General features: G+C 44.9%; 1 protein-coding gene across 1 annotated transcript; it reads right to left on the bottom strand.

Moving 5' to 3' along the window:
- Positions 1-4716: 4716 nt before the first annotated feature.
- Positions 4717-5028, bottom strand: LOC135697670 (histone H4-like). Its single transcript, XM_065217443.1, has one exon. The coding sequence runs from the start codon at positions 5026-5028 to the stop codon at positions 4717-4719; it is 312 nt and encodes a 103-aa protein (XP_065073515.1).
- Positions 5029-13630: the final 8602 nt, after the last annotated feature.

The following is a 13630-nucleotide window of genomic DNA, read 5'->3' as shown; positions in this document are numbered from 1 at the left end:
CAAGATCGTAAATTGGAATGCTTGCTCCTTGAAGAGCAAAAACATCGAGTTTGTTGACTTTCTCAACGAACGGCAAATCGACATAGCCGTCATCACCGAGACTCACTTGAAGCCCGAGCTGAACGTCTTCCTTCCCGATTTTCGGCTCGTAAGGCTAGACCGCAACAGCTCCGGGGGAGGGGGAGTTGCCATCGGTGCGAGGCGGAACATCAGCTGCCGGCTACTACCTAGCTTCCAGCTGAAAATTATCGAAGCCATCGGAATTGAGGTGAGCACATCGCTTGGTCCAATCACCATCATTGCGGTCTACTGCCCCAAGCAAACCAACATTAGGGACGGCTCGGCCGCAGTCCTTCGAAGAGACATCATCAAGCTAACACGACGGCGGCAAAATTTCGTCATCGCTGGCGACCTGAACGCCAAGCATCAAGCCTGGGGCAATAGTCGGCGAAATCAGAACGGCACAATATTATACAACGATCTGCAGCAATCCCACTACAACATTATGTGTCCGGACACTCCCACCCGGTTGAGTCGGTCCGGAGTTCATGCCACCATCGACATCTTCATCAGTAACATTGGCGATAACATCTCCCAACCTATCGCCTATCAGGAACTGAGCTCGGACCACTACCCGGTGGTGGCCGAAGTAGGTTCCTCGGCCAATAGGTTTCAAGTTTTCCGGCGAAATTACCATCGTGTCAACTGGCAGCAGTATCAGCGCTGTGTGGACACAGCAATCAATTACGACGTCCTACCGGAGTCGTACGAAGAAGTCGATCAGTGTCTGCAAGCCATCGAAGAGGCGATATCCCGTGCCAGGGAGCAACACGTACCAGCATCCAGACAGGTGAGTCATACTCTGAACCTTGACAGCCCAACCAAAGATCTTATCAGGCTCCGTAACACCATTCGTAGGCAGTTCCAGCGTTCTGGGCTGCCCCACTTGAAGACCAATGTCAATAGGCTTACCAAAATTATCCAGGCCAGGATGGTGGAACTCAGAAATAACGATTTTACCAAAAAGATTCGCTCTCTCCCAGATTGTGCAAAACCATTTTGGAAGATGACCAAAATTTTGAAAAATAAGTCGAGACCGATCCCTCCGCTTTCCTCTGTTGACCACTTAGACTCATCCCTACTGATAACCCCAGTTGAAAAGGCCAATGCTCTTGGCCAACATTTTGTGATTTCACATAATCTTGGTCAAACCATGGTGAGCCCCCATGGGCCTGCCGTCCTGGAGGCAATGACTAGAGTCGCTGACACCCCCGTAGTAGTGCATGATCATAGTAGAATATCGGCTGATGAGGTGATAGCAGCTATTAGAAGTACTAAAAACATGAAGGCTGCGGGTATGGATGGTGTTGCCAACCTCGAGTTGAAAAACTTGAGTATTGACTTCTTCAACCATCTTACCGTTATCTTCAACAAATGTTTGGAGCTTGGCTACTTCCCCGCATGCTGGAAGTTAGCCAAAGTGATTCCAATGCACATGCCTGGCAAAGATCCTACCAGTGCCAAAAGCTATCGCCCCAACTATTCGAAAAGTTGATACTCAGCCGTCTGCTGGTGTTTTCAAATGACAATAACATCTTTCTCAAAGAGCAATTCGGGTTTAGGAAAAGCCACTCTACCATCCACCAACTCGCACGGGTTACTAACATCATCAAGCGGAATAAGTCCGTTTCCATTACATCTGCCATGGCATTGTTGGACGTCGATAAGGCGTTCGACAATGTCTGGCATGATGGTCTAGTGTACAAGCTGCATCGATACAACTTTCCGATCTACCTCGTGAAGATCATCAAAAACTACTTGTCGGGCAGATCATTCCAGGTCTACTTGAACAATGTCCCCTCTGATACGTTCAACGTTGATGCAGGGGTCCCTCAAGGCAGCCTGCTTGGGCCTATCCTATTCAACATTTTCACGTCAGACGTTCCTCCCCTCCCGGGTGGTGGTATAATGTCTATGTTCGCAGATAACACCTCCATCATCTATAAGGGTCGAGTGATCCGTGCACTGGCGAGTAAACTACAATCAGGCCTGGATGTTTTGTCCGACTATTTTAAGAGCTGGAAGATTTGTATCAATGCAGCTAAAACCCAAACCATTCTGTTTCCACACTCGTATTCACCTCGGCTTGTTCCGGCTGCTAACGTCAAGATCCATATTGATAGCACTCCCATTGAATGGTCGAGTGAAGTAGTCTACCTTGGTCTCACCCTCGATAACAAATTGCTATTCCGATCCCATGTGGACAAGACATCCACCAAATGTAACATCTTGATCAGGTCGCTCTACCCTTTGATAAACAGGAAGTCCACCCTGTCCCTCAAAAACAAGCTTGCTATCCACAAGCAAATCATTCTGCCGGCTATTGAGTATGGTATGCCAATCTGGGAGAGTTGTGCTAAGTGCCACCACTTAAAGCTTCAGAGGATCCAAAACAAGATCCTCAGAATGATCCTTAACAGTCCACCGCGAACTCGTAATTCTGAGATTTACCACCTGGCCGGTCTTCAAACACTCGAGGAGCGAAAGACTTCCACGCTGGAAAGGTTCAGAGTCGCCTGTCTGCGATCAAACCACCAGATCATTCGTGATTTGGCAACCTAGTTTAAGTAGTTAGGTGCTCAAGTAGGTAGGTTATAAATTTTTTTAATTCAAACCAAAACAATCCCTCAAAGGGTATCCTGTAAATTAGTGCTAAACGCAATCATCACATTAGAATAACCAATTAACTAGAACAAAGAGGAAGAGCCAAAGGCTAACCAATTGAAATGTTAAATCAAATGTTGAAACATAAAAATCCCAGAAAATAAACGTAAATTTTACTACTACTGAGTTTTCACCATTTGCTCTCCAGTTTTCAAAATGACGTCCAAGCAAGAGGAGCAGCGTGTCAAAATTTTTCTCGCGCAGCAAGAGAATCCAACGTTCTCACATGCCAAGTTGGCAAAATTGCTGGATGTGGCCAAATTTGTCTGTCGACCGCCAAGAAGCCTGGAAGCAGCGGAAATCGTAATCCAGACGCGGCAACAACGACGAAGAAGGTGGCGGTGAAATATAAGCGGAATCCTAACCTCTCCATCCGGGACGTCGCTGGCAAGCTCAATGTCTCCCATACTACTGTTCAGCGGGCCAAGTAACGAGGCGGGTTGTCGACGTTTAAGAAGGTGAAGGTGGCGAACCGACATTGCAAACAAAACACGTCGGCAAAGCAGCGGTCCCGGAAACTTTATACGAATCTGCTCACAAGCAGATTTCAAGCAGCTTCCGGGACAGGAGTTTTATACCGTATCAGGAAAAGGGAAGGTGGCTGAAATTTTCAAAACCATCAAACTATCGAAGTTCCCGAAAAAATATCTCGTCTGGCAGGCCATTTGCACGTATGGACTAAAAAGCAGCATTTTCATTACTACGGGAACCATCAATCAAGAGATCTACGTCCAGGAGTGCCTGGAAAAGCGGCTGATACCATTCCTAAAGCGAGATAAAAGACCAGTGCTCTTCTAGCAAGTTGAGGCAATCGAGTGGTACGATGCGAACCACGTGGTTGTGGTACCCAAAGACCACAACCCTCCCAACAGCCCAGAACTCCGCCCTATCGAACGGTATTGAGCCTTCAAACGGAATCTCAAAAAGTTGGAAGGGTTGTATACTAGATACGACCGCAGGGTTGGCGTTGGATAACGTCTGTTATAGGCGAGATGGACCAAACTATGGTCATAGCCGTCTGTAAAGACAACCACAAAGAAAAAAAAAACGTCTGTTATGTGTTGTACTTAATTGTGTATATTATATTTTAGGAATATTACTTAATAACTCTTTTTTAGGTACCACAATCAATTTGTATTTCTATGTTCGAAATTTTATGAAGCTTTCCATTTCCATTGGACTGAATCGTTGTTTCCTTTTATTCTATCAAAAATAAACAGTACAAGTTGTAAGTTACAAGAGTGTTATAGGTTTACTATTTTGAGTTTTGACAATGACAACCCTGCGATAAGCACGACCTAAATTTTAGTAGCCAATAGTTAAGGAACCCAGCGATGAGTAATATTGGCTCATGGTTTCCTGTGGAAAATCTCAAAAATCAGCCGGAAAATGAAATTATTTTACTCTAAGTAGGAGTAGTACCAATGAATGTGTGTCCAATATTTACTTTTCTCAGTAAGTTTATCCTGGACAAACATGAGACATTTTCTCATTGCTGAGTTCCTGCCTTACAACAAGCTAACTTAACTCAAATTTGGGTGCCCGTGATGCCCTATTAAAAATTGTGGTCATATACCGGGGAAAAATTACTTGAATGTAACAGTTCATCGAATGACGTTTCCCTGTAATTCCTTCAGCACACCTGCTGCTTATCGAAATAAAACGCTCGAATAAGCTCGATATCTTTCCCCAAAGCGCGTTCGGACAACTCAGGCGTTTTCATTAATTTCTTCTCTCGATTCCGGAAGTGCACGACGTATCTGGAACTATCACACCAAAATGTATGCAGAATATTGTCGGTACTGGATTAGTAGCGGTAACCAGCAGGACCTACGTTGATTTAAGCTTAACACCCGCAGATTGATGAACGCTCCATCACATCACTTCAACCTTTCACATTCTGGCAAGAAAGTCAATTCTGAAACACCTTTTAAATTTATATGGTGGCCCTGAAAAGGGCCGATTTTTTGGTTCTGAGTCGATGATACTAAATTAACCCCCGAATCCGTACAGAATACGTCCCTGCCGCTTCAGAGCGTAAACGGCATCCATGGGGGTGACAGTCTTCCTCTTCGCATGTTCGGTGTAAGTAACGGCGTCACGAATAACGTTTTCCAGAAATACCTTCAGCACTCCTCTGGTTTCTTCGTAAATGAGACCGGAAATTCTCTTAACTCCACCACTACGAGCCAAACGACGGATTGCAGGTTTAGTGATGCCCTGGATGTTGTCACGCAACACTTTTCGGTGACGCTTGGCTCCTCCTTTGCCAAGTCCTTTTCCACCCTTGCCGCGTCCAGTCATTTTCTAGTATGACAAGTTTGATGAAGTTTGAAACAAAAGTGAACAAAAATTCCACTTTTTTTTTTTTTTTACTTAAATGATCTATATTTTTTGAATTTGTGTGGTTTACATGTATAACTTATCAAGTGACACAAATGCGTTCCTGTGAAATTTCAATTATTATTAATTACAGTTCCTAGTCCTATCAGGCCTGTTTTAGAGAATGACCACCTTGGTGGGATTGGTTTGTTTGAAAATTTGAAAAAGGAGACTACTTATAACTACTATTTACAACTACAACTAACCTACAACTACTATGTACACCTAACCTACTATATACAAATTGCTTATCAAAGCATGTTCTGATAAATTGCATTTTTGTGCAAATTTAGTCTTAATTTCGTTAATTTTGGAATCTATTTTGGCAATGCCTGCCTTTTCATGTAAATTTGTTATTCTAGTGTCGAAAGGACGATCAAGTACCATCCTCAGCATTCTATTTTGAGCGACCTGAATTTTGTTCCTGTGAGTCTGTGCACATGATTCCCACACCGGAGCTGCGTAGAGGATCGCAGGTGCTATGATTTGTTTGTAGACGGCCAGTTTGTTCACCCTTGAGAGGCGGGATCTGCGGCAAATCAGCGGAAACAGACACCTAACCAAGGTAGAACACTTGACTACAGTTTTCTCTACATGCGAACGGAAGAGGAGCTTTTCATCGATCAACATCCCGAGATAGGTTACTTCGGCGGACCACTCAACCCTTGTGCCATCCATGATTACAGTACAAGATGGAGCCGGTTTCAGTTTGGGCGATTGCCGATGGAGGAACATGATCGCTTGTGTTTTGGTGGCATTGATTTTGATTTTCCACGTGGTGGCATAATCAGCAAAGGCGTTAAGGCATCGTTGAAGTTTGTTCGTTATTTCGCGAGGCATCCTTCCTTTGACGGCTATTGCGGTATCATCTGCGAATAGGAAAAACACGCAACCGTCACCGAGGGGAGGAATGTCGGAAGTGTAAATGCTGTTAAGCAAGGGGCCCAGCAGACTGCCTTGCGGGACTCCTGCTGGGATCGAAAACGTGTCTGATGAACGATACCTTAAACGACCTTTGCTGGAGGTAGTTACGGGTGATTTTAATAAGATGTAAAGGAAAGTTGAAGTTACAAAGCTTGTACACAAGTCCATCATGCCAAACATTGTCAAACGCCTTTTCAACGTCTAACAAGGCCATGGCTGTGGACTTGGATACAGCTTTGTTACTTCGGATGTTATTCATCACCCGTACTAGCTGGTGATTGGTGGAGTGCCCCTTTCGGAACCCAAACTGTTCCGGAAGGAGAATGTTATTTTCCTCGACAAACTTGAGCAAACGATTGAGAATGAGTTTCTCGAACAATTTGCTCAGCGCTGAAAGGAGGCTGATTGGTCTGTAGCTTGAAGGCAATGTTGGATCCTTACCGGGTTTGCGGATTGGTATGATTTTTGCTACTTTCCAGATGCTTGGAAAGTAGTGCAGTTCCAAACACCTGTTGAAGATAGCGGTTAAAAGAGACTGCACTTTCATGCTGAGTCTCTTCAAGATCAAGTTGAATATACCGTCAAACCCGGGAGCCTTCATGTTCTTGGTGCATTTCAGCGCTGAGCAAATCTGTTGTACTGTAATCATATCCGCCGGAGGTTCCAAACACAAGGGGAGGTATCTAGGTTTTGAACGCATTGCGCAACCTGATCATCGAGCGGACTTTGGATAGTCGAGCCAAGCAAATGCGATGAAGCGACATGCTTGCCGATCGCATTTGCTTTCTCCTGTGGGGTGATTAAAAGCCGATCGTCATCATTTTCGACTTTGAGAGGTGGAACGGGTTTGGGATGATTTTTCAGAACCTTGGCTACCTTCCAGAATGGTCTGGAGCGGTCATCCAGATTCTGGACAACACGCCCGAAACTTTCATTTCGGAGTGAGTCCATTCTGGAAGCAATCTGCCTATTCAGATCGGCCATTTCACGTTTTTTGCCCAGATCTCCAGTCCTCTGAAACTGGCGTCTACGAACATTTCTCAACCGAATCAGTAATTGGGTGTGGGAATCAATAGCAACAAACTTACCCCTCACAGGAACTAGTCGAACGTATGCCTCGTCAGCCATGGATATGGCCTGTTGGAGCCCTTCCAACGTCCGGTCGATGTCATCTACGGTGTTGAGTAGTGGATTTTCATCGATGTTGCTGTCCACCATTCGTCCGTACTGCACCCAGTTGACATGGTGGTAGTCTTTACGCAGGCAGCTTCTAGCAGGAACCACATTGACACCGACTTCAGTCACCACCGGTTGGTGGTCGGAGCTGAGTTCGTTGTGCGCCTCCGGCTTGGATAGTCCGATGTTTGACAGGAAAAAGTCCAGCGTGGAGGGATTTCCCGCCGGAGAGATAAAAGTTGGTTCGTCCGGAAATTGCACAGTGTACAGACCATGTTGTACGTGGTCGAACAATAGACATCCGTTCCGGTTCCTCTGGTAGTTCCTCCAAGCTTCATGGCGGGCGTTCAGGTCGCCCCCAACGATGAATCGGGAGCTAGTACGGGTGATGGCGGTCAGGTCCTTCTTGAATTGGATTCCTAATCCGTTGCTTGCGGTACACTGGCGTGGGCAGTAAACAGCGATGAACCGGACGTTTCCAGTTGGTGATTCCACCTCCACACTAATGGCCTCGATGATAGAAGTGCGGATGTGGGGCAGAGTGCAAAACCTGATTCCCTTTCTGACGATGACCGCTACACCACCCCCCTGGAGCTGGTGCGATCAAGCCGGATAATGTTGTGGTCAGGCAACCAGAAGCTGTCACCGGACTTTAGGTGGGTCTCGGTTAGAAGAACCACGTCGATGCTATGCTTGCGGAGGAAGTCGGCAAGCTCAATCTGTTTTGCTCTTACAGAGCAAGCGTTCCAAGTAGCGATGGTTAGCGGTTTAGACACCATACTGGATGATGAACTTACCGAGCACTTGGATCTGTTCGGGCTTATTGCGGCACTTACGTAGAGCACCGGTCATGTTGACAAAAATTTCCATCAGTTCATCCGCTGAAAACAGATCGGGGTTTGCACTGGTGGTTGTCTCCAGAATCCAGGGGGGGATGGAGAGCTTTGGCCAGCAGAATCACCAGAAGTTGCTTGAGCGGAATGCACCCGCGAATTCGCTTGCCTTTGCTGAGGAGCACGAAGAGGCGGGAAATCCTCCGTCCGAAATGCCGGGACTTTGTCCTTCTTGCGTCCTGGTTGGTTGTTAACTGCCGCCTGTTTTCGGATGCGTTTGAAGTCCTCGCGTTTGGAGCACTGTCTGTCGGAACCTTGGTGAGCACCACCACAGTTGGCGCATTTTAACGCCACGGCTTCATCCGCAGGGCAGTCGGAAGTGGCGTGGTCTTGAGCGCAATTGCCGCAGCGTGGCTTAATGTTACAGTTGCGGGTGCCGTGTCCAAAGTTCAGACACCGTTGGCACTGAGTCACATCGCGATGGCCGCCACGGTATGGCTCCCAGCGGACGATGATGCAATTGATGGAGTGGATGGCTTTCAGCGCGTTGAGCGTCACCGTTCCCTTCTGGAAGTGGACCAGGAAAAGGCAATCCGGATACGCCTTCACATTCTCGTCTCTTCTTGTCATCCGATAGATGGCACTTGGGGCCAGCTTGTACCGGTCCCTGATTTCAGCTTCGATAAACTTCGGGTCGAAGTTTGGTAGGCCCCTGATGACGACCTTGAATGGTTTCTCACCGGGAATGTCGTGGGTGAAGAATTCCACCTTGGAAGTCCTCAGGTGGGCGACGACCAAGTCATACTCCGTTTTGGTACGGAGCACCACCTTGGTGCCGACTCTGTCCAACTTGTATTCGGCTTTAACGCCCAGCGTCACTAGATCCGCGATGAGCTCATTAAGATGAGCATTTTATACCACCAATGGATTGTGATTTTTATTTTTATTCCACAGTGTGCTTTCATTGCATACACATCACAACCAGCTCAGCAGACCGCTCGCAAGTCCACTGGAGGAAAGGCTCCTCGCAAGCAGTTGGCAACGAAGGCCGCTCGCAAGAGCGCTCCAGCCACCGGAGGAGTAAAGAAGCCCCATCGCTACCGGCCAGGCACCGTCGCCTTGCGTGAGATCCGTCGCTATCAGAAATCCACGGAACTGCCGATCCGAAAGTTGCCTTTCCAACGTCTGGTCCGTGAAATTGCCCAGGACTTCAAGACCAATCTGCGCTTCCAGAGCTCAGCTGTTATGACTCTGTAGTAAGCTAGCGAGGCCTATCTGGTCGGTCTGTTCGAGGATACCAATCTGTGTGCCATCCACGCCAAGCGCGTCACTATCATGCCGAAGGACATCCAGCTGGCTCGTCGTATCTAAACAAAACCGGCCCTTTTTAGGGCCACCACAATAATTCAAAAGAGTTGAATCCTATTTCACGACTTTCCATTTTCTGGATGATTTTATAAGCTTGACATATAGTTAATAGTGTAATCTATCATCATGCATAACTAAAAACTCAAAAAAAATTTCTTTGTCGTGAAATTGAGAAGAAAACATCATACGCTCTGATAATTTCATACATGTTGTTACCCCCAGATCTTCCACACTTTGAACTGCCAACACTGGTGATACGCCGTGGAAGTACACCATCGGGATTTTTTGTTTGTTGTTGCGCCTTGGTTCTTCGTTCGTAAATTTTGTGAGAGTGGAATTACGCCCGGAGATTTTTTTGGTCTTCTTTTTGTTCGTTGTTTACACGTGAAATATCAATCGGATGCGTTTCAAATGAATCGGGCGTGACTAGATACTACAGAATCAATACGTTTGGCATATTAAAACAATATAATTCGTTGTTCTGGTGCAAGGCGTAACAACCAGTTGCATCATAGAGTTGAAAGTTGGAAATACGCCATGTAAGAAGAAACGTTTTTGATGATATGAAGTGATATTTTCTTCTACTTTTTCGTGTTTATCGAGTAGTTTGTGAACTGTTCTCTCTATATGTGCCAAAATATGGTTTGTTTACATTTTGGCTCTTCCGCCCCTTTCAAATGTTAGTCTAGAAGTAACGAAGTAGAACGTGTGTGGGGGTTTGTTTTCGAGATTTTGAAAACAAACACAGCCGGGTCCGGTATATGATTTGGAAATGAATTTCACTTTATTTTCATGTAGCATCAAAGTGAAAATGTCTTTGCCCAATCCACTAGAAAATAACATTTGGTATTTTCTAAGTAAATTTTATTATGTTTTCAAGATTCTCGTTGTTAAGAATTTTAAAACTATTTTTCGAGATAAAATATGGCTCTGCTGAATCTTCGCAATTAGAAAATTAATCGTTAAACTCTTTCTTGATAATGTTGTACCATTTTTCCAACGCGCTTGGCGTAGTTGCCCTTGCGGAGCAGACGGTGAATGCGACCGACTGAGAACTGCAGCAGCTGGGCATTCCATGACGGCGGCTCAGTATACCGGAGCACTGGCACCAACGCACTCGGCGTAGTTGCCCTTTCGCCCCCAGGCTCTGCTGCCGTTGCTCTGCTTCCGCTGCTCTGGTACTGCTGCTCTGCTGCTCTGCTGCTGGGTCGACGATCGGATAGACAATGATGGAACGGGCGACCTTGTTGGACGCTTATATAGTAGAACAGAAAATATCAGAGGTGTCAGATACTCGCATCTGATGTCTCGGTTGGAAAAAGTATAAGAATATAAAAAAATCAATCGATTTTCACCATCTTTAGACAATGGTTTACTTTTAACTATTTTTCAATAGTTTACAGAATGAAATCAATAGTTTTGAATTATTCAGCAAATTGCTAGAAATATTTCCAATCGATTGATGCCATTATCTCGTAAATCTATCGAGAGACCGTTGAGTTATTATCGTTCAAAATCTTTTAATTTTTCGTAACGCATCCAAAACGACTGTTTTCAATTTTGTACCCCCGTATGTTGCCGAAAGACGTTATCCAACGTCAATAAAAAAAATAAAGTTGCTCGGTTGCATGAAATGAAATAAAAGTTTACGTGAATGAATGTTTGCATCACAATTAAAATTCAGAATTTTTATCTGTGCACAGGGTTCTGTCCTATAAGTGACTCTATTTCTCGTTGCGATGTAACCTATATAAAATTGCTTATCAAAGCATATTCTGATGTATTGCGTTTCTGCATAAACCTAGACTTAATGTCATCAATTTAGAAATCTAATTTTGGAACATTTGCCTCTTGGTGGAGATCTGAAATTCTTGTGTCAAAGGGACGATCAAGTACCATCCTCAGCACTCTATTCTGAACGACTTGGATTTTGTTCCTTTGAGTCTGTGCACATGATTCCCACACCGGAGCTGCGTAGAGGATCGCTATAATTTGTTTGTAGACTGCCAGTTTGTTCACCCTTGAGAGGCGAAACACTTGACTACGGTCTTCTCTACACGCGAGTGGAATAGGAGCTTTTTGTCAAACAACATCCCGAGATAGGTTACTTCGGCGAACCACTCAACCCTTATGACATCCATGATTACAGTACAAGATGGAGCCGGTTTTTTTTCCTTGATTTGTTTTCCATCGATCTTGTTTTCCGTGCTGAGCACCAATGCTACCGACGCCAGGGAGGCAGCTCCCACACCTGGACCCAACCTATCGATCCATCAACTCATGAACCGGGGACCAACGGCTTTAATTCCCCGAAGAAAAGCGTGATCAGAGATGTTATGCCTCAGAACATCCCAGCGGCGCCGACTGGGATTGAACCCAGGCCTGCTGGGGTGAAAGGTAATCACGCTTACCATCGGTTTTAGTTTGGGCTATTGCCGATAGAGGAACATGATTGTTTGTGTTTTGGAGGCATTGATTTTGATTTTCCACGTGGTGGCATAATCAGCAAAGGTGTTGAGGCATCGTTGAGGTTTGGTTGTTATTTCGCGAGGCATCCTACCCTCGACGGTTATTGCGGTATTATCTACGAACAGGAAGAACACGCAACCGTCTCCGAGGGGAGGAATGTCAGAAGTTTAGATGCTGTAAAGCAAAGGGCCCAACAGATTTCCTTGCGGAACTCCTGCTGGGATGGACAACGTGTTTGAAAGACGACCATTCAACGATACCTTAAACGACCTTCGCTGAAGGTAGATACGGATGATTTTAACAAGATGCTAAAGAAAGTTGAAGTTACAAAGCTTGTATACAAGCCCATTGTGCAAGACATTGTCAAACGCTTTCTCAACGTCTAATAATGCCATGACTGTGGGCTTGAATACAGCTTTGTTACTTCGGATGTTATTTATCACCCATACTAGCTGATGATTTGTGGAGTGCCTCTTCCTGAACCCGAACTGTTCCGGTAGGAGAATGTTGAGAAACTTCAGCAAACGATTGAGAATGAGTTTCTCGAACAATTTTCTTAGCGCTGAAAGGAGGCTGATCGGTCTGTAGCTTGAAGCTAATGTTGGGTCCTTCCCGGATGGCTTTTATGTACGTGGTTCTCCCTCCTTTTGTAGCCCTTCGCCAACTTTCCGTGCAGCGCCGGTGGTGTAGTGGTAAGCGTGATTACCTCTCACCCCAAAAGGCCTGTGTTCAATCCCAGTCGACGCCGCCGGGATTTTCTGAGGCATATCACGCCTTCCTTCGGAAGGGAAGTAAAGCCATTGGTCCCAGTCTATGAGCTTGATAGGTTGATAGGTAGGGTCCAAGTGTGGGAGCTGCCTCCCTGGTAGCATTGGTACTCAGTACGAAAAACAAGATCGACGGAAAACAAATCAAGGAAAAATAAAACTTTCCGTGTGGAGTGTTCGGAAATTTCGTTGTTTTTTTAATTATTTGATAAGGCTCAAACGAATTAACTTTACAGAGTCGAGGATTTTTGGTCACTATACAATACATCTTAAAACTATAGTCAAAAGGTACACCACAATAAACACTTTATCTTCCGCTATCCAAAAAGCCTCCTCCATCAGAACTGGAGCTGCTTCCAGTGGTTTAAAAGGTTCAATTCACTTTGATGCTTTTTGGAAAATTTCAAAAGCAGTTTTTTCCGACGCATTATCTCTGATTACAAAAAGCTTGCACTATTCGATTCCTTTTGATATTTTACACAAAATGACGCGAGCTTTTTGCAATCTAAAATAATGCGTCGAAAAAAACTGCTTTTGCAATTTTAAAAAATGCATCAAAGTAAATTGAACCCGAGAGGGACGACTCTATCAACGTTGCATGAAAGATTGTGTTTTGCTGTGGCTAGCTGCGTGCACGCTGAATAGAAAGAAAGAAGCTTTTAACACATGACTTGTAACTTGTAAAAAATGGTCTACATCTGATTGACGACAAAATAAATAAATAAATAAATGACGATTCTGAAGATTTCCTGCAAAAAGATGCAAGTAGATGCAAGTTGTTATTAATGAACAAAACCTCGCACCGTTCTTGATAGCAGGTATATTTTATGCTTCAAGCTGTAAAACAAATTAATAAACACCGTGTACTATTTCATTATAAAGTCTTACTCACATTAAACAGTGCACTATTACACTGATAGTGACTCCTCTTAATTCCTCGTCCGTCTTGGTCTAATTATCTGCTACGATAGTTATGGGAACATAATT

This window comes from Ochlerotatus camptorhynchus, unplaced genomic scaffold, assembly GCF_037179485.1.
Source record: "Ochlerotatus camptorhynchus isolate MF236.1 unplaced genomic scaffold, CSIRO-AGI_Acam_v1.1 ptg000077l, whole genome shotgun sequence".
Taxonomy (NCBI): domain Eukaryota; kingdom Metazoa; phylum Arthropoda; class Insecta; order Diptera; family Culicidae; genus Ochlerotatus; species Ochlerotatus camptorhynchus.
This window is presented reverse-complemented; position numbering and strand designations above follow the sequence as displayed.

Excerpts from the sequence above, each read along its gene's own strand:
- LOC135697670 (XM_065217443.1), bottom strand. The coding sequence starts at position 5,028 with ATGACTGGACGCGGCAAGGGTGGAAAAGGACTTGGCAAAGGAGGAGCC.